This window comes from Patiria miniata, unplaced genomic scaffold (genome assembly GCF_015706575.1).
Source record: "Patiria miniata isolate m_02_andy unplaced genomic scaffold, ASM1570657v1 HiC_scaffold_4, whole genome shotgun sequence".
Classification (NCBI taxonomy): Eukaryota; Metazoa; Echinodermata; class Asteroidea; order Valvatida; family Asterinidae; genus Patiria; species Patiria miniata.
In genome coordinates, this window is record NW_024037071.1 from 3,414,067 (window position 1) to 3,436,928 (window position 22,862).

General features: G+C 43.3%; 3 protein-coding genes across 5 annotated transcripts; 1 reads left to right on the top strand and 2 right to left on the bottom strand.

The window, feature by feature from the left end:
- The first annotated feature begins 40 nt into the window (after positions 1 to 40).
- On the top strand, positions 41 to 5,537 carry LOC119739706 (probable tRNA(His) guanylyltransferase). Of its 3 annotated transcripts, none has more exons than XM_038214732.1 (6): positions 41 to 392; positions 1,129 to 1,305; positions 1,924 to 2,093; positions 2,794 to 2,882; positions 3,146 to 3,253; positions 4,483 to 5,537. In XM_038214732.1, exons 1-6 carry the CDS (start codon positions 289 to 291, stop codon positions 4,639 to 4,641), a joined length of 807 nt encoding a protein of 268 aa, XP_038070660.1. In that variant the 5' UTR covers positions 41 to 288; the 3' UTR covers positions 4,642 to 5,537. The 3 variants fall into 3 exon arrangements, with proteins under 3 accessions (XP_038070660.1, XP_038070662.1, XP_038070661.1); XM_038214734.1 differs by lacking the exon at positions 41 to 392 and adding an exon at positions 408 to 425; XM_038214733.1 differs by lacking the exon at positions 41 to 392 and adding an exon at positions 501 to 606.
- LOC119739705 (delta-latroinsectotoxin-Lt1a-like) lies at positions 5,341 to 12,635 on the bottom strand. Its single transcript, XM_038214731.1, has 6 exons — positions 12,394 to 12,635; positions 11,446 to 11,581; positions 10,798 to 10,947; positions 9,692 to 9,919; positions 8,773 to 9,018; positions 5,341 to 6,688 (listed from the first exon to the last, which is right to left on the bottom strand). The coding sequence occupies exons 1-6, from the start codon at positions 12,526 to 12,528 to the stop codon at positions 6,189 to 6,191; spliced, it is 1,395 nt and encodes a 464-aa protein (XP_038070659.1). The 5' UTR covers positions 12,529 to 12,635; the 3' UTR covers positions 5,341 to 6,188.
- A 1,112-nt stretch (positions 12,636 to 13,747) lies between these two features.
- LOC119739862 (serine/arginine repetitive matrix protein 2-like) lies at positions 13,748 to 22,651 on the bottom strand. Its single transcript, XM_038214972.1, has 2 exons — positions 19,818 to 22,651; positions 13,748 to 15,479 (listed from the first exon to the last, which is right to left on the bottom strand). Exons 1-2 carry the CDS (start codon positions 22,021 to 22,023, stop codon positions 14,515 to 14,517), a joined length of 3,171 nt encoding a protein of 1,056 aa, XP_038070900.1. The 5' UTR covers positions 22,024 to 22,651; the 3' UTR covers positions 13,748 to 14,514.
- Between the last annotated feature and the right edge of the window lie 211 nt (positions 22,652 to 22,862).

Below are 22,862 nucleotides of genomic sequence, written 5' to 3' on the forward strand. Positions count from 1 at the left end.
CCCAAATGCGCAAGCGCAAGCGCATGCAAAGGTCGTTGTAATAAGTAGGTGAAAGGTGAATGAACTCTCCGTTGTAAACAAACTGCATTTAAGTCTGGCCCTTTGGTCCATGAAAATTAGCCGTCACCGCAGTGCATGGTTAAGTCCAGAAAGCAGACTTCATGTGTGTAAAGCATGGTGGTGGTTGGTTTAGCACTGCGGTTGTGATCCACTCGGTCTTCGGCTACTGTGTGGAAAAGGGAACAGTGAAGTGTGTTTCATCGGGCCCCAGAAAGAGAACGTTGAGTCATGGCCAAAAGCAAGTTCGAGTACGTCCGTCAGTTCGAGGAGGTTGACAAGCTGCTACCGAATTGTTGGATTGTGATGCGTCTCGATGGCAGAGGTTTTCACAAGTAATTTTGTTTGGACCATAGAAATGATGGATGGTAATGATAGATGGTCACATGGTCACATTGATCAACTGTCACACTAGTGATCAATTAACATGATTAATGATTAAACTCAGTTGTCTCGTAGTAGTAGATCCATGCGAGAACAAGAGAGGGCGCTTATTTACCACATTCGAGAGCACCGTGGATGGCCATGCATGACGGGACACACCGCGAAGTACGCACGACTGATTTTATTCTGACTGTGCACAAAGCCATAACATCTTTGCGTGAGCGTCAGACGTCATCAACAGAGCGTTCGAATGTCACTCCAAAATGGTCTCCAACTAACTTCCTTATCATTGTCGAGAGGGTACTTGTGTACGGAGCAGATAGGTTTTTCAATGGAGGGGCAGAGTTGAGAATGAAATGGAGAAAAAATATTGCATCAAAAATAAACTTTATTTTATATGGGCCCTTCGCCAATGTATTTTATAAACACTGTTTACTCAGTGATGTCCGAGGGCTTGCGAGAAAAATTCACAAGCTTACTTGGGTGAGACTCGAACCCACGATCTCCTGCTTACTAGAGCAGAGGTCTTACTACTGGACCGCTAAACTTGCCAGGGTCGGTTGGCCGGTTCGATTCTGATGTAGCAGCAGGAACCGCAAAACGTGATCTTTTCAGTTTTCCAACATTACTGATGTCATCCCCATTTTTTAAAATGTGGCTAAACTTTGAATCCTTTTTGTTTTCTAGATTTGCTGATGCCCATCATTTCACCAAGCCGAACGACACCAGGGGACTGGGGCTGATGAACTTCTGTGCAGCATGTGTGATGGAGGAATTCAAGGACGTCGTCCTTGCCTATGGGCAGAGTGATGAGTATAGCTTTGTGTTCCGCAGAGAAACAACACAGTTCAGCAGGAGAGCAAGGTCAAGACTTCATCCCAGTCTCATTTTAACTCTTTTTCTGGTGCTTTTTCTTATTTGTCATTTGAAGGTTGAGTAGATCATTTCTCATTTGTGCATTTGTTTTTTTTTGAAGCAACAAAAGTGCTATTTGGGGGTTAACACCCAACCTGATGAAGTTTTAACTCTGTGAATTCTGTATATTGCGAGAAAACAATATTCTGGGATCTAATTTCAGGGCCGTATCATAAGTCCGACGCCTCATAGGTCCAACGCCTCATAAATTTCGGACTTATGAGACGTCTGACTTATGAGGCATAACATTTATTTATTCCGCCTCATAGGTCCGACGCCTCATAAGTCCGACGCTTCATAAGTCCGACGTCAGAAAAACGAGGCGTTTAGTTTGTCGGACCTACGAGGCGTCGGAGCTATGAGGCGTCGGACTTATGAGGCGTTGGACCTATGAGGCGTCGGACTTATGGGCCTTTATTTAGTTAGGGGATGCGATTTTGTCGGACTTATGAGGCGTCGGACCTATGAGGCGTCGGACTTATGAGCAGACCCCCTAATTTCAATGGAACAAATATATGGCAGAAAGTTTTTCCATAAGTAACTTTTTACTTTTTGATTTCCATACAGCAAGCTGATGACCAACATGGTCTCCCTCTTCTCATCTTGTTTTGTGTTCCACTGGAGTAAATATTTCCCAGACCAACAACTGCTGTATCCCCCAGCCTTCGATGGCCGCATTGTGTTGTATCCTAGCAACCAGAACCTCCGAGACTACCTCAGTTGGAGACAGGCAGATTGTGAGTGCTGCACATGTGATTTCTCATGACTGTAATTTTGTTTCATCATAGCTTAAAGGCCTCATTGATGAGCGAATGTGGGCGCAGTAAGAATGCCATAAAATTAGGAGTAAAAACAGATGTGATCTGATACACTGTGCCCTCTGGAGACATGCACACAATAGGGAACAAAAGATTGCATACGTCTCCACCAGGCAATTTCTATAGATGAATACGTCTCCACAAGGTTTTAACGAAATAGATATATGGATTTTACTCAAAAACTAGGAATTTCCAAGGTATGTTGATCCGTCGCAAATGGTAGAGTTTTAGAAAAGGGGTATTAAGTCCGAATTTCAGCCAAGGAAATTAATTCTGGTTAAAATAAGTGCATTTTGAAACTGTACTTTCCAACTCGAAAACTTTAGTACACGAGAACAAAGAAATGTCTCCACAAGGATACAAATTTTAGTATGTGTGATTTTAAGGTTGGTACAAGTTCCCTCAAAGCTGCAGCTCAGAAATTAGTTTTTGTAACAGTCTGTTGTTTTTCTTTTACCCAGATGTCATTACTGCACTCCCATTCGCTCATACTATGGCCTAATGATCACTAGAATGTTCAGACTTGAAACAAGTTTAAGTGAATATACACTTTGGGGTGCAATTTCATGTTTTTAGACTTGCTGCTAGTCTCAAACTCACCTATGTCACTCTATTCCAGGCCATATCAACAACTTGTACAACACCTGTTTCTGGAAACTGGTTCAAGAGGGCGGACTGACCAATACGCAAGCTGAGGAGAGACTTAGAGTAAGTCTAATATCACTGCATCGATGTGGTCAGAATTTTTAATTTTTATCAGACTTCTGACAGCTTTGGTTTTGTATATTTTGGAAGTTGTATATCACCTAGTTATATCACAAATTCAGATATTTCACGCATTTCTTCTGAAACTGCAAAGATATTTCAGCATCTTTTTCCTGTTTGTTGCAGTGTATTTTGCATTCCTCTGACCCTTTTTAATTTTTATTTTTTTCTTCATTTTTTCTTCATTTTTTTCCTTCAAATGACAGGGGACTTTTTCATCAGACAAGAATGAGCTTTTGTTTTCGGACTTTGGGATTAACTACAACAATGAACCTGAATGGTTCCGCAAAGGAAGCGTGCTGATTTGGAAAACAGTAAGTGTTGGGTTGGCCTGGATTTTTTTTTCAATTCACGCAAAGTGTTTTTTTTTCAGACTTTTGTGTGAAATCAGACCTTTTGAATCTGAGAGAAAGACATTATCAGTACAAAAAGCAATGCATCTTTCGGACCTTTTATCCACTTTTCAGACATTTTTTTAAAATTGACAATATCTGATCCCTGGTATGATGAAGCAGTAGACACAAGATCAAAAAGAAATGTTCACAAAGGGTACAGAATCCTGAACAGCATATTTTGAATTTGCTGGGTGGGATTCGAACCGTGGTCAATGCAAAACGTTGTCCATCGGCTTATTGTGGATTTTGCACCCGCGTCACTTGTTTGTGCAGAAATACCCTATTTACCTTGCTCTTTTAGTGTAATTTTTTGGCTAATCAACAGGATATTAACCCCATGCGCACGGGAAGCGGTCATGGCCGCGGCCGCTAATCCTCATTGGAATGCAGTTGCCAGCTGTGGTATGCCGTGGCACAGGGCTAGTGGGTAGTTCCACAGCTGCTGCTTTTGTGCAGTCCCGCTACCACACAAAGGCTGTGCAGTCATGCGGGCCACTTGCTCTATGTGTGGAGGAATGTCCCCATTATAACCCGTCCTTAAGGGGTTAATCAAATGCGATTTTCATCTGCTATTGTTAAGGCATTGCAAAAACACATTTATAATGACCAATCCAACCAGATCGTTTTGGTATTTTTGGGTAAATGCTCGACTACCATGCCTAAGGTATCGGGCTCGAATATGTGCTGTACCAAAATTTTGTTCTTTTTTTTTTCTTTAAAAAGATTCAATTAATTTGATGTTTTTAATCAAATCCTCCTTTTTATTGAAGTAGATTATATTTTCTTCTTTGTAATCCATGGCTTTGGACAATTTTTTTTTCAAAAGGAAATAAAGTCCGAGAACCCTTCGGTTGATAATCGGGTTCCATAAGTCAACGATCCTGACGTTGAGTATTTGTCAGGTCAGGGAACCAGATGGTCGACTGCCTTAGCGATAATGAGGCTCTCCTTTTACTTATGAGATGATTAGCTCGGCATTCCTTGAAATAACATCTGTTCAGTGTAAAATGGAACATGCTCCATTAAGAAATATTAAAAATGTTGTTGAGAGTGTGGAGGATCAAGTGTTGGGGCCATCATCATTTATTTCAGCTATAAAGATTAGACGTCAAACAGATGGCAAATTTCCAATTTATTTCTTTTTTCAGGTGGATGAGGTGACAGTGAATCGATGCAAGAGCAAAGAAACGGACGAGGAGATCGAACGGGAGGTTGTCCGGAAACGACGGAAAGTGGAGTTGCTTCACACTGACATCATTGGAGAGGAGTTCTGGACCGATCGCCCCGAGATTCTTGCCAAAAGTTGATGTCTGCCGGACCAATTATTACTGCTACTTGAAGATAATTCTAGAAATGAAACTAACGATGCTTCAAAAGCACCTGTGGAACTGTAGCTAGGACTGAAGAAGGCAGCCTGTGGAAAGAAGACAATTAAGAAAAGCTGGGACCAAGAGGTGGTGGAAAAGGAAAATCTCAGATAAATATTCTTTGGAAAATCATGGCATCAGGTGGAGACCGAAAATCCAACTGACATGTCGGCCTGGGTTCGAAGGATTACTTGCAAGTGTCAATATGATGTTGTACATGTAGTTCCCTGAGACCTGAAGAAATCAATGGCCTGAAGACTATGAAAAAAAATGTTCAGATTTTATAGAGGTTAGTATTTTAAGGAAACCCCGGCATTCAGTGCAAGGGACTGAAAACCCAATCCACATGTCAACCTTGGTAGGAATGAACCCAGGACATAGACTGGAAGTAAGGAAGGCAAGGAAAGATCCACTAAGCCAACCGGACTCCCAGCATGGGAAAAGTGTGAAAAATATCTCATATTCTCTGCTTCCTCAAAGTTCTTGATCTGTTCACATTTATCCAGCAACAATCATCCCAGCTTTGGCGGTGGGATTTATCAACACGTGTTCTGTCACGTCATTTCAATCACAACCAAAAGTCACGAGCAGGAACTACAAATTTGGATTTCAAATAAAAAAAGTTTCAACTTACACGTACTAGTTTTCACTGTTTTATTTCAGTGTTCTGAGACAATCCATGTATACGTATATTATACCAGGAGTTAATTTCACTTAAAGAAACAATTGCTACATTTGTACCAATACATATCAAGCAGTATTTCTAGTACTGATAATTTAGTTATACTGTAAACCAAGCTTGTGCACCTCAAGAAGCAGAAACAACTGCTTGATTTTTTTTTAAAAATAAAACCAAAGTGGTGGTGATTAATACAATTTGTACATTTGGAGTTTCGTTTGTACAACTGCATAAAATAAACTATTTGCGTTTACAGAAGTACTGTCCCTGTCCACTTTCATTGAATATTCATCATTTGAAGTCGGAAGTGTCTTGTGGTGCAACAGACGGCGTTGGTTTTGCAGTTATTTTCTTGAAAATGGCGGCTCACTGAAGGACACTGTTGTGGTTGGTGCATCACAACCGAAATGTTCGTACATGGCACGCCCAAGCACCATTGTGTTCTTTCTTGCTGGGCTTAATCCTTACCTCCAACAGGTGAAAGGCACTGATCCTTATCCTCCCAGATCCTTCAAATTCCATCAATTTTGAAGAATTTTGTAGGATGCTTAAAATATGAAACATTACAGTGTCTCCACCGAAGGGGGTAGTCATTGACCCTCATCATCCCAGAACCATCAAACTCCACCGGATTTTGATGGATTTTGTAGGATTGTGGGAGGTATTACAGCTCGGCCACTTGTACATTACATGGGGCTTGAAAGTTGAAATTTCAAAGTACAATGGATGCGACACTGGTTTTTCTGGACAGTTGAGGATTTCAAAGGCTTCAGGAAGGGTCCTAGAAGCAACGACCAGGCATTTGGGGTCAGGTTTTAAGCAACAAGTAATCTTGAAGTGACAATGGTAAAGGCAGCTCTGCTACCCTGTTGATTCTCTTGACACCGAGTAGCCTCCGGACAGCGACCCGGCAGCACTGCTGTAAACTCCTCGGCGAACTGAAGACTTCCTTGAGCCACTTGAGTTTCTCCTTGGCTCTCTCGCTGACGTCTTCGGGACACATGCCGGGTGGTCTGTCCGGGACCGGGAGGATGCAAGCTGCTCGTACGACGGCTGTCAGTAACGAGTCGTCCGCGCCGTCTTGATTATACACTTCCTGTTGGAGTAGCGTCTGTCCCTGGTAGGTGATATTGATATCGGCCCCGTACCGGATCAGGTGGACCGCGCACTGGGGTCGGCGCATAGGTCGCCTGGGGTCAGAGGTCATGAGTTTGAAGGTGCGGCTGAGGCGGAACTCGGCGGTGTGGAACGCGTGCAAGTGGATGTCCACGTCTGGATCGAAGGCTACAAGCTGAAGGGGTTTGATACCTGGGAACATAACGGGAACATAATCCAACAGTATCACAAAATTGGCACTACAAAAACCTATGGCATCTCAAAACTGGGGGGGGGGACACATTATAACCAGTTTGTCACAAGTCAATCTCAAGTCAAGGCTGTTTTAATCACATGTTCCTGTTCTGCCAAAAGAAAGAGGAACATTCAAAATTTAGAGAGCAGAGTCTATAAAAAAAATGAAAATTATGAATAAGAATTCATTTGAACTCAGTTATAAATAAACAAGTACAATAACTTGAAAATAATAACTCAAAATAAAACTGATAACTTATAATTACATGACTAGTAATATTTACTTTCACATGAATGAACTGCTCAAATGTAATGTTACAAATACAGTCGGCTCTCGTTATAACGAGGTCCGATGGACTTTCACAATACTGTCGTTATAGCCGGAACCTCGCTAAAACCGGAGCGCAGTTTTCCCCATTCGTTGTGCACAAGGTACGGTACATGTGCGTGCGTGTTTTAATCGTGTAACGCACGTCCGAAGACATGAAAAGATGGTCATTTGTTGGTATGTACGTCTGTTAATAATGTATATTAACTATTTAACTGATGGTGATGAATAAATGAAATAAATAAAATACCTTTAAGGGAACATTGTTCAATATTTGAGGACCTGAATCCGGAGGAAAAGGCATCATCGCTGAGAAGAATCAGGCAAGTAGGTCACTCGCACAAATCGTGCCGAGTGACATTTTGCTTTCATTTTGCATTTGCTGGAATCGGGCAAGAGAGGGCGCCAATACATGCATTACTTCCGGGTTTTAATGACTCCTGATCCTTAGATGCCTTTTGGTTGTTGACTTTTTGGAACAGTTGGGTATTATTGTTTCTGAAGGGATTCTTTGAAATTGTAATTATTTCGGTTAACTATAGCGCACATTCGTGCCAAGTGACATTTTGCTTTCGTTTTGCATTTGCTGGAATCGGGCAATAGAGGGCGCTAATATTACTTCCGGGTTTAAGTGTCTCCATGTGTAATTTCGCAGCAATTGGTGATTATTGTTTGTCGGGAGGGATTCTTTTAAGATAATAATAATAAATAAACAAAAGTAATAATTTTGGATTAAAATTTGTACAATGTGTATGTGGTGGGGCATTTGAAGATCTTGGAAACCTGTTTTTATTGGGATTGTTTTTTCGGCGGGGCCGGAGGGGTTCTTAATTTGTTTAAGATTTTTATTTTTTTATTCTTCGGATTCTTTTTTGGGGGTGTGAACCACTTTAAACTTTATTTTTCTAAGACAGACTGAATTATCTCTTTTTGGAAGTTGTGGTGGCTCTGAAAAGAGCCGTTTGTTTTGGGATGCTGTGTTCTTTACTTTGTATTTTTTTTTATAGCCACAAGCCAACAATAGGGAGCAATTACGCACCCGATGTTCGGGCGGTAGTACTAAAGGCTATTCCTTACAATGTTAACACTTAACTCCTGAGCGCCCCCTATTGTTAGTTAGTAATAATATAGAAACATGGTACCGCAGTCGTAAGCAAACTTCAAACCTGGTCACGCTAAGGGAAACCGCAGCGGGGGATTAGCGACTAGACCAGCGGTCCACTGCGCCGATTATCACAGTCCCATTGAATTTATTTATAAAGATCGGCGAGATGAAATAACGTTGGGTTGAAGTCTTTACAAAGGTACATTGATGGGTGAAGCTTAAGTGTGTTGCTTGAATTGGAAGACGGGAGCATGATACCCGTTTCAGGACAAAAGTTCTGTCGTTGACAAGCTGCAATGCCCGTAGTTTTGAAAAGATGTCGTTGTAAATGGGTTGAGAACAATGCTTTTCCTCGCATTGGGTCAGCCAAAATCGTCGTAATAGCCGAAGTCTCGTTATGTCTGTGCACGTAATAACCAAATATTTCCCCATAGTAATGTACACAAATTGATTGGGACTGGGAGAATGTGCTCGTTACATCCGGGTTATCGTTATGACCGAGCTCGTTATAACGGGAGTCGACTGTATATTCTGTTACAACCGATCAGTAAACTATGAATTGGATTTGATCATCGAGTCGACATTCCCAAACTGCTCTGCTGCCCTCACCTGACATTCCATGCCGTAATCGTGCAGAGCCACACGCTCCCACAGGTTGATCCACATCCAACTCGTTGGCATACGTCACTAAGGTCTCCATCATCTCTGGTGAGGAGTGCGGCGAAGGGACGGCCGCAAAGTGTAGGGCGCTGAGTCCGATGGCGTTCTGCTGGTTGACATCAGCGCCGCGTAGCAGCAGCTCTCGCACGCACTTAACGAAGCTCCGGCGCACACAGTCGTGAAGCGGGTAGTCACCTGGAGACACCATTTATTTGAATTTCAAATTCTACATTAATGCCAGGTTTTGCAGTATTTTTGACAGATTCTGGACTAAAAAAGACATAAAAACCAGTCTTCATTGCTTTATCTTATCACAAGTACAATTTTGTACCACTGGTAGATTTTGGCTAATTGAGGAAGACTCATACCCAAAACAGCTTTAAATTATGGGCTCCATGTTCCAACATGAGAGGGCTTTTTTTACACAACTTTCAAGAACCCCATGGACTGGACTCACCCACGAGCATGCTGGTCTGCGCGCGTACAGCGTGCACGACTTGCGCACAAAGTCATAGTGTCCTTGCGCGAGTGCCGGGTGTTGTCGGCGATGGGTTCAAATGTCTCTTCCAGTGGTCTCCCCCAACTCTCCCTTTCTAACCATAGAGGGGGTACTTGTGCAAGGAGCCTATAGTTTATGACTGAACATGATTTCAGGGGACCGGGGAGAGAGGTGATATGTGAACCATCATTTCCCAAATAGTTTGACGTAATTTTGGATTTTGTAATTTTGTACGACTAATACACTGACTTTTTTGGTCTAAACTCAACATGTAAAAGATACAGTTGGTCGGCTGTACCTTACTCAATCTTGACAAATTTATCAAGCTTGTGAAATATATTGGATGAGACAGAGTTAGGGTCAACGTACCCGTGCCAGCTACTGAGGTTGAGAAGATCCGTGATCCTTCAGTCAGTCGGAGTATCGTCATGACACATTCCTCACTAGCGCTCTGGGCGGCCCAGTTCAGGCAAGTGCAGCCGTACGCGTCTCGTTTGTTGTAGTCGGCCTGTCCGTGGGAGAGGAGCTCCTCGACGCATGCCACTTGACTGTCCCTCGCTGCTAGGTGGAGGGGAGTGCTTTGCCCTCGGTAGGGCTCTGTGAATTGAACAATGGAAGGGTTGTATTAATCACAAACCAATCACAAGTCAATCATAAGTACGTCACAAGCCAAGTCACTAGTCAGGTCACGAGTAAACAGGGCATTAACAATGACAAAGGAATCATGGTTGATTTGATACGAGTAGCTCGTCACTGAGACTGAGTAACTTGTGATTGACTTGTGATTGACTTGTGATTGGCTTGTGATTGGCTTGTGATTGACTCGTGATTGACTTGTGATTGACCTGTGATTGACTTGCAATTGGCTTGTGATTGGTATGTGATTGACTTTTGATTGACTTTTGATTGACTTGTGATTTACTTGTGATTATCTTGTGACTGACTTGCCATTTCCTTGTGATTGCATTGTGACTGACTTGCCATTTCCTTGTGATTTCCTTGTGATTGCATTGTGATTGACTTGTGATTTACTTGTTATTGGCTTGTGATTGACTTATGATTGGCTTGTGACTGTCATAAGATTGACTTGTGATGATTATTTGATTGCAACCTTGATCCCCCATTCAAGATTTGTAATAAATTTACACTCAATGGCCAATATCAATGGACTGTAAAGAGCCAAACAGATTATTTTTACAGAACAGTTTCAAAGTTATGTTACATTGAGTTAGAATTCAGTCAGTCAATTGATTTGAAAAGAATGTGTGACAGAATTACTTGAATTCCCTTAGGACCTTTCAGCAGTAAGCACATTAATTGAAACACTTTACTAATTTTCTTCATAAAATTGACAATTTCTTGTAGACAACACATTGAATTTGTTATCTTTCTCAAACACATATATGTCCAGGAATGGAAATTATGATCAAGGCAGCATTTAGCATTTTTTTCTTGAAATCCATATTTGTCCTTACTTCGGTAGACCCCTGGTCTGTTGTAGTCCAAGGTGCCAGCGTTGACGTTAGCTCCAGAGTCAATAAACAGCCTGACGCAATCCCTGTAGCCGTTCACGCAGGCAACATGGAGCGGAGTCACTTTGTAACGATCGCCAATGTTCACGTCAGCTGCAAGAAAAATGACATAGAAAAGTCTGGTAACTCATTTTAACCAGAGGATTAAATGCAGAGGATTAATGCAGAGGATTTAAGCAAGAAAGGAAATTCAACAAATGGAGATCTCGGCATACCAGGAAGGCAAACCCTACGTCAAACACCTCTTATGAACTGGTGAGGAGTGTCATGGCCTAGTGGTTAAGAGCACCGGGCTCTGGTATTTTAGAGGCAACAGCGGCGTTGGGCCAGCCGGGTGGACACTTGTGCCCTTAAGCAAGGCACTTAACCATTATTGCTCCATCCTTCGGATGGGACGTAGAGCCGTAGGTCCTGTGTGTTGTGTAATGCAATACACGTAAAAGAACCCAGTGACACTTATTGCTAAGAGAAGGGGTTTGCCCTGGTGTTTCTGGCCTCCTGTTAAAACTCCCACACGGAGTATTTAGAAGAAGAACCAACCAAGAACCAAGATCTGTTTCGAAAACACATCCATGGGTTTATTTGTCTCACCTCCGTTTTCCAGCAGTATGCCAGCTATCTTATGCTGATGCTTGCTGGCTTGAGCTGCCCCCATGAGTGGCGTGGTGTAGTTCTCACCAGACAGAGCCTCATGCTCAGTGAACGCTTCAGCCTCTACTGATGCTCCCTGTAAAAAGAATTTCAATGTTTCATTTTCGGATAACTCTTTGGCAGTGGATATTTGGCCAGAGCCGGCCATCTTCTGGTAAACGATATTAATATGATACCACACTGAACATGCATAGTTACTGTCTTTTTGCGGCTTACATTTTTTTACCGTGACAAATATTTAGTCTGGTTTGGCATCAACATTGTCACTGTGACTTCATATTCACGAAATGGGCATCAGACCGTACAATTTTGGACTTAAAAAAAATCCACCAGAGCCAACAATCAAAAAAACGATAATGTAATACTCTGCAATTAAACGTAAGACTAAGACTAAAAGAGTAAATTAAAAAAAATTAAAGTAAGTTGTATAATTCTTATTTTTTGGAATGAAATTTTTTATTTTTTTTTAAATGTCGAATGGGCACGAGTGGATAGGCCTATTTTTCTCTCTAGGGCGGGAACTGGGCCCATTACTACACGATCCCCCTAACCACTCCCCTAGGCCTAGACCTGCCCAGCAAAAAACAAATGGGGGACAGTTCACGGATTTGTCAAACAACATTGCCAAAAAAAACCCAAAAAAACCAAAAAACCTCATTTCATAACTCACTCAGTCATAAATCTGTACTTCTAGAATTAGAAGTAATAAATCTGTAGCTCAAACAGTAGAAAATCCACCACAGTAAAACGACTAAAATAAGGTTATAACTTCCAAATTTGTTTCAGAGGGAGTCAAAATGAGGGGGGGGGGGAAGAGGGGCGTGGGCTCGTCTCTCGGTACAATTCTTCATGCAGTGATGGCGTGTTGAAATTGAATGTGATGTTTACCTTCTGCAGCAAATCAATGACGGTGTCAATGTCGCCCTCGTTGCAAGCCTTCACCAGACATTTATCGAGAACCAGCTGCGTATTTTGGCCGTCTTTTGCGTTGAACAATTCCAGTGGGTCCCGTTTGCGAGACATTCTCGTGCAATCACTCAAAATTAGTGGAGGATAACAACAAGAAAATGCATGACTTTACAAGATTCTCCAGTTTGTTTTGCTATAGAATTGATTAGACTGGTGCCCTGAAACAAAACCGTTGGTCCAATGTTACAAGACGTTCAGGTGAGAGGTAACTGACACATGAGGGCGCTCTGGCATTTTACGGACACGTACCTTGGAGCGTGCTCCCTCCCCCCCCCCCCCCCCCCCCCCCCCCCCCGCATAGCCTTAAAAGGCATCACGTTATGCATTAAGTGCTTCATTAATTAAAACATTTTTTTTCTTCCTACGTGCTACGGCCGCCCGCGCTCCCTAAATCATTTGATAATGACAGCTGGCGCTGAGAATGTTTTTGCAATAATTGTAAGGTAGCCCGAGGTTCTTATCTTCAGTAAATGACTCGGACGGGGAAGCTAAATCCACCAAAAGAGGATCTGAAGGGATGTGGCTAAAAGAAAGCACGTTTGGCACTCAAAATGTCCCTTTTTCAGTAGTGATGTAGGGCATAGGCCTAAGCATTCAAATAGCGCCAAAATAATAATACACAAAGCAACTCTTAAAGTTGATCTCCCCGTGCTCTTCAAAAGAAGTCGACTTTTTTTCTCTCCCAACAAATCGTCAATCCGTATTTTTCATTTTGAAGGAAATGAACGATTTTCCCTGTCAATATGGGCTTTTATTTTGAGTTGCGCCTCTAACACATGGATCGGCCTGGATCAGGCATATTCATCAGGTCGCAAATAATTCCAAATTAAGAGTGAAAGACATGTATGTTAATTACTAAAAAAAACTTTTATAAACGACCACCCCTTTTCGGGATGTAACTCAAAAATAGCACAGACGCAGCTTTACATAAGGTATATAATTATTATGACAGTAAACAACACATTGGAATTCCGCAGATTTCTATTATTAATTTAATGTTGCTCTATGTACAAAACAAATGCCACAGTTTGATTTAATCAACATTAATAATATTCTGTACATCGGCTTAATTATGTAAAAATATCGAACGGTAAAGACAGCTATAGGCCTATTTAGCTCAATGGGTAAAAATTACTTCACAAAACGACTGATGCGCTCAGATAAATAAAATTAGAAAACAAACAGAAAGAAACGCCTCAGAATTATGTTTTCACTCAATGTTGATCACTCGTGGAATTTTCGGTAACTAAACTTTATGAAAGGATAATACTCATGTGGGGAACCCCTCTGACATATCGATGATAACGGACTCCAGGTGCGGATCTAAAGGGGTTGGTGGTTGCCCCCCCCCCCCTCTCAGCCGCTGACAAAATTGTTATGAAACTAGTAAAATGGGGCCAAAATATTAAATGGAACGCTGTTAGTTCCTAAATTTATTTTTGAATTGCCTTAGAATGCAGGAGAAGTCATCACAGATTTCAAAATAGCCATGGACCCCCTAGCAGGGCATGCGCGGCACGCCTTAAACTTACACCCCCTTAAGATCACCCCCCCCCCCTTCCTGAAAGCTAGACCCGCCCCTGAAAAAGTATGTCCGTTAATTTAATCAATTTTATAAACGTTTGCTCGTTTTGTTATTAATTATTTTAAAAAAATCCACGTCCGCGTACAAGTTTGTGAAATAGTACAAACAGTAATAAACTTGAAATCATATCATATCACTTTATATTTCAAATTGTGCAGTGTCCGCCCATTTCCAGATCGTAGTCATTATTATGAAAAAAATATTTTATATCAAAATATTTTTTACAGGTAATCCGTTCAACCAGTGGCATTAACTTTGGTATCCATTCCGAAATTGAAATGAAACCACCGGTTGTAAAAATAAATATTTGTAGGGCCTAGAAATAGCCGGACGCTGCATAAAGAACAATTACACACATGGCACATTACTGATTCGTCTTTATGGTAGGCTCGGTTATACCCGAATCTCAAGGTTTTTGCCTGAAATAAGGGATCTCATTAATGAACGGCCAAATGTCATACTGCTGAAACTAAATTAGATTCTTGCATCCAATCTTCAAAATGTCCCCCATGATCTTGAATGTTGTGGCTTTGTCTCTCAGTGTCACAAGAGGGCGCCGTTAGCGTAGCAAGCCTACCGTTGCCAGGCGTGTCCGGCGGGTCGGGTGTGGTCGGCGTGACAGTCGTGCCACAGGAATCACCGTCTCTGAAGAGCAAGACTTTGTTGCCGTCTGGATCGGCCGTCTGCCAGCGTTTATCACTGATGGGTATGCACACCCGCGGCAGGAGGGGGACGAGCTGACCCATGTCCCCAACTTTGAACTGCAAGATGGTGGAGTCCAGAAACTGCGGCTTGAAGCCCGGGGGAAGCTTCTTGAGGGCCAGCTGCACCTCTAGGTTCAAAGTCTGGCTGCAGAAGACCAGAAAGTAGCAGAAGTCCGCCTTCTCCACGTGCGTGGAGCGGGACAGCAGCAGGCTGTAGAAGCTGATGCTGTCCGCCCACATCTCGTTCGAGACGAAGAGCTGAAACCGGAGCCGGTCCTTGCCGAAGTGGACCTGACGCACGGCCCACAGCGCCGCATCCGGCCAGCTCGGATGAGCGTAAAAGTCTTGGTTGTTGGTGGGGTAGGGCACGTTGTTGCTGCCCACCTTCCCCCGGTGGTGCAACTCCCAGGGCTCGGTTCCCAGGTACTTCTGAGCTTCCAGGATCCTCTCCATGCCGAACTCTTCTTGCAGGAGCAGCACCACGCCGAGTGTCGGCACGCTGGCGGGTTTGTCCTGGTCCGGCCCACCGGCGGTCTCCCGCTGGTCGCGGGCGGCCGACTCGCTGCGCTCCACGAAGTTGAAGAGTTTGTGCTTGGGCACGATGGACTCAATGAGCGGGCGAAGTATCTTGCGGAGTGGGTGGGATCGGCCTGGGTCCGTGATGAAGTGTAGGGTCAATCCGTACGGGTCCTTGGTCTGTTCTGTCTCCTCTTCAGCTGTTTCGAAAATGAAAGAAAAACATTCAGAGTTATTGGTTGTGGTACTGATGCTATATGAGATTCGACCGTGTCAAGCTTGGTGGTCGAGTGGTAAGACATCTGCGGCTAGTAGTAAGCAGAAAGTCGTGGGTTAGAATCCCACCCGAGTAAACTTGTGATATTTTTCTTTTCTTGAAGGCATTAAAACAACACAGAGAAAACAGTGGTCAAGAAATTAAGTCGAAGAGCAATTTTAAACTCACTGTTGTAGCAATATACACGTAGTAGCGATGCCAATCCCCCTTTACCAAGTCTAATACAAATTTTCCACCCGCATGACTTAAAAGACATAACTAATTGTACGTTCTTCGTTTGACGTATTTAAGTCAAATGTGGAGTGAAAAAAAAGATATACAACTACAAGTAGTTCAGTGTAGTAGACTTTTTGAAAAACAACGATACTTTTGCATCTTAAGTTTTTGAGACACCTTTCAAACTTCTGAGCCTAAGTCGCTAAAAGCCTTGAATCCTGAGTCCGATCCGATCATGTAACCATCAAGAGGCAACTTAACTCAATTCGCGACTTACAACGTCTCCTAGACAACAACCCGAGGCGTGCGCGTAACCCGTCAATTTCCGATTGCATTTAAGCATTATTCAAAAGCCTTAAATATAAAAGGATTCCTCTATCTATCTACGGCTTATCCCTTCTATTTGGTGTTCATTATCTTCTATTCGCAGTGGAGCAAGAAAATCCACATACGTCTGAGCTAGCAGGATAATGATACAGAATCCTCTTATGCATGATGTCTATCGTGTTCATGGTTCAGTTAATCAGTCGGATTTTGATTGTAAGGTGATTAGAGTGTGCCGACCCATAGGTTTGTAGTTCGCGCTTAATGATGAGATTAGAAGGAAATTTGGGACCCCTCACTGACACTCGAAGTACTATAAATCACACAAAAGTAAATAGCAAATAAAGCGCCAATTAGTGGCATTGTTAACTTTAGGTAAATATGGACATATAGGCGCCGCACAAGTGAAATGACGTCAGAGAAAAAAGCCCAGTCATGTGAGATTTCTGGTTAAATATTGATTGAGAGAACAGCAATTGCTGGATGTTCTTTCCTCGTCAAAAAGATTCATCTTCTTGTAACTTATATGTCTTTCGATTGAATGAAAACCTGAAAATCTATCTGATTAAGAATTTAATTAATGAGTGTTGTGAGCAGAATTCGAATCTTTACGATTTTTGGAGTCCCCTCCCCATCAAGTTTATGGCGCTCAAAATATTCTAATACCGGAGAATTTGTGGGCACGCAAATCGTGACTGGTAGGCAATTTCGGGCCTTTTAACATGGCCTGCACCCATACGAGCCGTCTGCCACCACTTCATAATCGTACGATTACGAGACACTATTTTTTTGACCTCAGCAGAACTCACGGTCTCACAAGACGATTCACTGAGGGAGATTTACATCTTTTCTCATCAAGACCCAATTAATTTTGACAAAAGTGGGCGAGAAAATAAAGACATCAAACAGGCTGTAAAAAGTCAGAGCAAAGCAAGTAAAGAAAGAAGTTGGCCCGAATGGCCAAGTTTCCAAGAATCAATTAAATTGGTCCGGGACGGAACTATAGCACCATGGACATTTAGACAGACTGCAATAAAATGTAAAAAAGGAACTAGTTTCACTCTTAAGTGTGCAATTACACGGATGTAAACTCCAAATAAAAGCCGGATGCACAGTGAGTCTGCTAAAAAGTATCTATTGATTAGTTTCACGCGCGGTTTAAGGTGTTACCTTGCCGCAAAAAGACTTAAGTTTTGAAATCTGAAAGGTTTCGCACTCCCCTCAAAAGCACCGTTACTTACAAAGTGTCTTGGTGTTCGAAACAAGACAAAGGTAACACCTGAGCTATTGTCAGGGGACAGACCGCTTAAAAGTTCGTTATCGATCATATGCCTGCTGGCGGTGACAAATTACGGACCACCTTATTTTGTTTTGAGATGGGGTGAACAGCCAGCGTTTATTCCCCGCCTCAGGGCATTCCGTACCTGTTTGTATCTTCACCGTTCCACTTTAGACCCCTTGCATTTGTCGTCATAATATCCGAGGCAGATCATTGTTCATCTGTGATATACGCATGAGTAATGTACTTTCATTGTCAATTAATGTAACTCACGAAAACTCTTCTCAGTGATGTTGCACTGTGTGAGGGTTTATGAAATGCTAAGTGAAAAAGATGTTTGGTCTCTCAAATAGGGCTCATACTTAGCCTAATAATTGGCATAGTAACAACAAACAGAGACTCTGTTTATAATTATTACAACCCATTATTTATATAATTATTACGTGCAATAATTGTATATTTTCTTCTCCAGGCTGAAGCCTGCGCTAAAAATAATAATTACTATAAAACCTATAAAACTGAGTAGTGGCCATCTGACAATCGTTTGATGTTTTGGTAAGGATGCTTTTTCTCATCAGTATCTTTAACGTTTGGAACATTGGTAATGTGTAATTTAGTTAAGCATATTAAAACAAAACGAACTCCAGGCGCATAAGTTTCTCCCATAGAGTAAGTTTTGAAATTTTATTTCGGACACCCTTTGCAAATATTTCAAGATTTAAATCGACCGGTCAGTGAGCACCGTCATTTTTGGCAGTCGACTTGCTTAGACATCTTAGGTTAGATTCCTATCAATTATGCATGTAGTACTTAAAAACACACACCAATTGTCGAGTCTTATTATCAAGAAACTTAGGCCCAAGTGCGAATGTTTGGCGTAGCCACACCAACCACAAGGTACTTGTCTTTTCTCTGAAGAACAGTTTTAATCCGTAAAATTTTACAACTTGTTTATATCCAAATAATTTATTTGCATCAGTTCACAGAATGACCCACAATTTCACCTTTCATGTAATTCCTACAAATTCTTTTGAACTATATAGAAAGCGGTGTTTAGCTACTTATGGCATGTTTACATGAATAATCACGTAGTAATTCAGTTCTCTGCAAACAAGATTTTCGAAACGACATCATTGGTGTAACGAGTCCACAACTTTGGCAAAATGTTTCAGGATGTGTTGGGGGGAAAAGTTACAAAGTACCGGTACTCCCGATGATACCAATAAATCTCAATCCACTTAAAAGTGCATTTTACCCTCATTTTGTTTACACTATAGCGATGCATTTGCGGGGCGGTGGAGGTCGCTACTTTTACTGTTAACTATTTACAAAGATCGTGCTCTATGATTCAAATTGCAGCCCATCGACAACCGTCACTTCTTGTGTAAAAAAAAACTGTGGCAGCGTCCTTAATTAAACGAACCGAGAACATGTTTTTAAAGTATACAGATGCAACCCCGTACTCATCAAAACATGCATTTTTCTCCATGTATATTTGTGTGTTTGTTTTAACGAAGAGACTTCTTTATTCCGATTTTGGGCGTCTGCCGACCCGCCCCGCGAGAGCCAAATTATTGTCTGGCAGCTAATATTTCGATTTTTTATGAAGAAATAATTCAATAACTGAAAGTCGGTGGATTTGTTTTTCGTTCTACGTCTCATTCAAAAGTGAATATCTTTTATATTTCTATGAAAATAGCCAATTGAATTATTTTGTAAAACTTTTTTCGGGATGAATAAAAATATTCCTGATCTTGTTTTTCGTGTCAGAACCTCCTAAGTTCCGAATATAGCACAAATTGTTCGTTACTCTAGTATGTTTAATGAGTAAGTACAGTATATACTTGTAAGTTTATACATGTAATTGATGCAGGATCTTTGCTTACAATTTCGCAGCTGGTATTGCAAGTGATTTTTTTTAGGGGGACCGGAGGTGGATTTTGGTGGTTTTTTTGTATTGTTTTAATTTTTGCCTTGGACGAAAAAAAAAATTCAGCATGTCTTGCTTATAAAATGCTTCTGTTTGATTGTTTTCTCAGCTCTCCGCATTAGCACTTGTCGAATTTTAATTCTTACTTTTGAGAAGTTCTTTTGTGAGGATGAAGTTTTACAAGTTCAATATGTAATGTTGGGAGTTCAGCGTACGGGTATGGTTGAGGTTTGTGTTAATATTTATCATATTTATCATTGGTCACATGCACACCACGTTACACGTTTTGGAAATCAGTACAAAATGTACAAAATCGTCTCAATTTTTTTAAATTAGGTATGAAATGAGTCCACATTATGCTAATTTGTGCACGGTCAGATACTTCTATTACCTCTGTCTGTCGCTACGCGCACATATTTTTTTTTGTCTGACACCCAACCAATTATTTAATTACATTAATGGTTCAAGTGTTTATATTAGGAAATAAAGGGTGAATGAAAATTATGACTTACCGTTACTGCTACCTTCCCGCAAGAGTGTTAGGGCAGAGACTGGAGTCATTGGGATGAGTGGTTCACCTGTCGCAGCCCATGATGATCGCCGACGACCCCTCTTGGACAATTTGGCGAGGATGTCGGCCCTCTCTGCTGGTCCTGGCGCGGAGGACCCATCCTGGGTAGGATGTGAGATACAGATGGATTTTCTGCGAGACTGCCTGGCGGAGAAGACAAGCTTCTGGTGGTCACTCATGGGGAGGATTTTAGCGCGTGAGCCCCGTCTCCTGCGCCGGTCCATCACGATCCTCTCAGGGTCGGTAATACCGTCGTCAGAATCGTCTGGAACTCGAGGGCTAGGGGCGCGGGAGGGCCGGCGGGACAGGCCGCCCCCGCCCAGGGACGAGAATTCAGCTGTCTTGGCGGCGATGTCGGCCAGTGGGGACCCGCGACGGGATGATCGGCGGTCATGATCGGTTGGTCTGGGCGAGCGGGCCCGGTTGGGTTGCGGGGAGCTGGGCCGAGAGTGACTCGGGCCGGGTTTCAAGGAGCGTGGCACCGGTGAGCGAGATCGGGTTCGAGACGGCTTACCTGGAACACCGAGGTTAGGTCGAAGGGATGATGATGTGTTTGGGGATTCAGTTCTTGCACTCTCGGGCTCACCTGTATCACCGGTTGATAAAGAAGGTCTCCTAGATAATCTCCCTCCGTGTCTGTCTTTGGGTCTTGGAGATCGGGAACGCGCGCGCTGATGGGGCGGTACTGTGGTGGAGCTCTGATGACCGATGGACATCATATTCAAAGCAGGAGATCTTGACCGCTCTTGAGATGATACGGTTAGAGACACGGACGATGATGATGACGACGAGAAGGGCCTTGGCGATATGGATGGCGATCGCGATCGTGGTGGAGTCGTGGGTGGCGTACAGGACAAGATCATTTCGATTTCATCTCTTGGTGATAGTGATCTCTGCCGCATCAACCCCGGGGACCGAGGTCTGGGTGACAGTGGCCTGGGAGACAGCGATCTCGGTGACAGATGTCCGGATGACGAGGGGTACACGGCACGAGGAGATACCGCGCGCGGAGCGGTGATATCCTGAGGGTTGTCGCTGGCTGTGGTGCTGAGGGGCTCCGGAGACACTGGACGGAGGTGCATCGAGGAACTCGGGGGAGCATCTTGAGGTGTGACCACCCGGATGGGAGATCTGGGCCTGGAGAAAGAGGCTCTTCTGCCCGAGGGTCCGTGGTGAGGCTGTACTGCCTGGTGTGGAAACAAATGTTGGTTATTCGGTCTTGCTGTCGTGGAGAATGAACGATTTTGGGGACGGCTGTACTTTTCACCCTCTATAGACTTCAGTTTGTCCACGTGTTTTCTGCAACGGGAAGATGATTCGCAGTTCATCTTCTGAAAGCAGTTAGCGCAGGGGATGGGCAGGCCCGAGGAGGATCCACGGCGGTGTGAGAGCAGCATTCTCGTGATCTGGTCCGGAGTGGTGGCGGCTAGGGAGTGCCTGCGCCTGAAGGCGCCGCCGTTTCGGCGCATCGCCGGCAGGGTGAGTTGGGACACCTCATCGTTCGAGTCCGAAGAGGTGTCGTCGCTCGTCGAGACACAAACCTGTGGTGTCTGGAGATATTTTACTTGACGTGGTTTGAAATCCAGACTCGTCTTGTCACGAGACAACTTCCGCGCTTGGGATTCAGACTGAGATGAGTCTACGACGGTACGATGAGGAGGATTTGCTTTCGGTTTACTTTGATAACTGTCCGACTCCTCCCCGCTCACTTCGACAATAGCCGGTATGATGGACCTGAAGACACCCAGGTTGCTGGGAAATATCTGGGACTGATTTCGGTCTTCTGCTCCCGAGTTCTGATCGCCAATCATTGATTCAGAATTCTTTGGTTTGTCATCCGTGTCACGAGTCGTCATTTGGTCGGCCTCTGAATGCTTCGGGTCGTCATCGATGGACAGGACGCTGAATATGTCCCCGAAATCACCAGTGGGGTCGACCATATCAACGCCCTCCTCAAACGCCGAGTCGCAGTCGCTAAACTTGGTTGCCGGGGCGCTTCCTGGGCGGGGAACCACGTCCTTAACAGTCCCGGCGTGCGATGGCTTGTCGGTGCCCGGGGTGATGAGGACAGAACGACCCATCAATGATGTGACCGACACAGAGGACGTTGAGCCCTCTCGGAGATCTGGAGTGCTACTCGACAACATTGTCGCCACTTACTCGATGGATGCTTGTTAGTGTCTCGCGTATAAATAAAACGACCACAGAGGAGGGACGGAACAACAACCCTCTCTGGCGAAAGCTCAACAAATCGTGCTTAATACACAAAGCCCGCAATGAAAGCAGCCAACCGTAAGATGACATCAAGTGATGGTCTCCTTTCCGTAGCGAAGTCCTCACAGACTACTATTTTTGGTAGAGCTCCGTTGTCTGTCATCAGACTGATCGCATGTGATTATATTGTAGAGTTTCAATAGTTGCCACAGAATCAGTCTATTTTTAGGTGTACCAACCCGATTGGTCAACCGAACTACAAATTGCTTCAGCGTTCGATCACGTCGTAGTTTTACCCCCAACGTGGACCTATGAGGCAAAATCTCCTATGCGTATACCGGCCAGTCCCGCAAGGGCACCACCGTTTATCTGGGACGGGCGCATTTATCGATCGCATTTACCGTTATCTGCAGGAGTCAGTCCGGCCATTCTCCGGCCTGACAAAAGCCTTAATAGATGGCCGATCGAATTGCCAGCGTAAGAAGTTAAGCCCATCATGGAATCAATAGGTTTGGGGATCGGGGGGCCTGTGCGACAGTTTAATGCTACCACGCATACTTTTCCAAATTCAGTAAATAATCAATCCAAGGTCTACTTTCTGTTGGAGAAAGTTCAGAATACCAACACTATAATGACCAGGTTTTAAAGTAAAAAAATGCTTAAATCCTACAATTATTTATTGGTACTATTTTACTGAAGATTTACTGGTGCAATAGACCTTGGACATAATGGCGTCAGGCTTTCATGTGCGCTTTCCTAGGGACAAGATCCA

Excerpts from the sequence above, each read along its gene's own strand:
- LOC119739706 (XM_038214732.1), top strand. The coding sequence starts at position 289 with ATGGCCAAAAGCAAGTTCGAGTACGTCCGTCAGTTCGAGGAGGTTGAC. Across the intron at positions 393-1,128 it reads GATGGCAGAGGTTTTCACAA|ATTTGCTGATGCCCATCATT; the intron begins GTAATTTTGTTT and ends TTTGTTTTCTAG. Across the intron at positions 2,094-2,793 it reads CAGTTGGAGACAGGCAGATT|GCCATATCAACAACTTGTAC; the intron begins GTGAGTGCTGCA and ends ACTCTATTCCAG.
- LOC119739705 (XM_038214731.1), bottom strand. The coding sequence starts at position 12,528 with ATGTCTCGCAAACGGGACCCACTGGAATTGTTCAACGCAAAAGACGGC. Across the intron at positions 10,948-11,445 it reads CATACTGCTGGAAAACGGAG|CTGACGTGAACATTGGCGAT; the intron begins GTGAGACAAATA and ends TTTTTCTTGCAG. Across the intron at positions 9,019-9,691 it reads AACCTCAGTAGCTGGCACGG|GTGACTACCCGCTTCACGAC; the intron begins GTACGTTGACCC and ends TGGTGTCTCCAG.
- LOC119739862 (XM_038214972.1), bottom strand. The coding sequence starts at position 22,023 with ATGTTGTCGAGTAGCACTCCAGATCTCCGAGAGGGCTCAACGTCCTCT. Across the intron at positions 15,480-19,817 it reads GCGGGAAGGTAGCAGTAACG|CTGAAGAGGAGACAGAACAG; the intron begins GTAAGTCATAAT and ends TTTTCGAAACAG.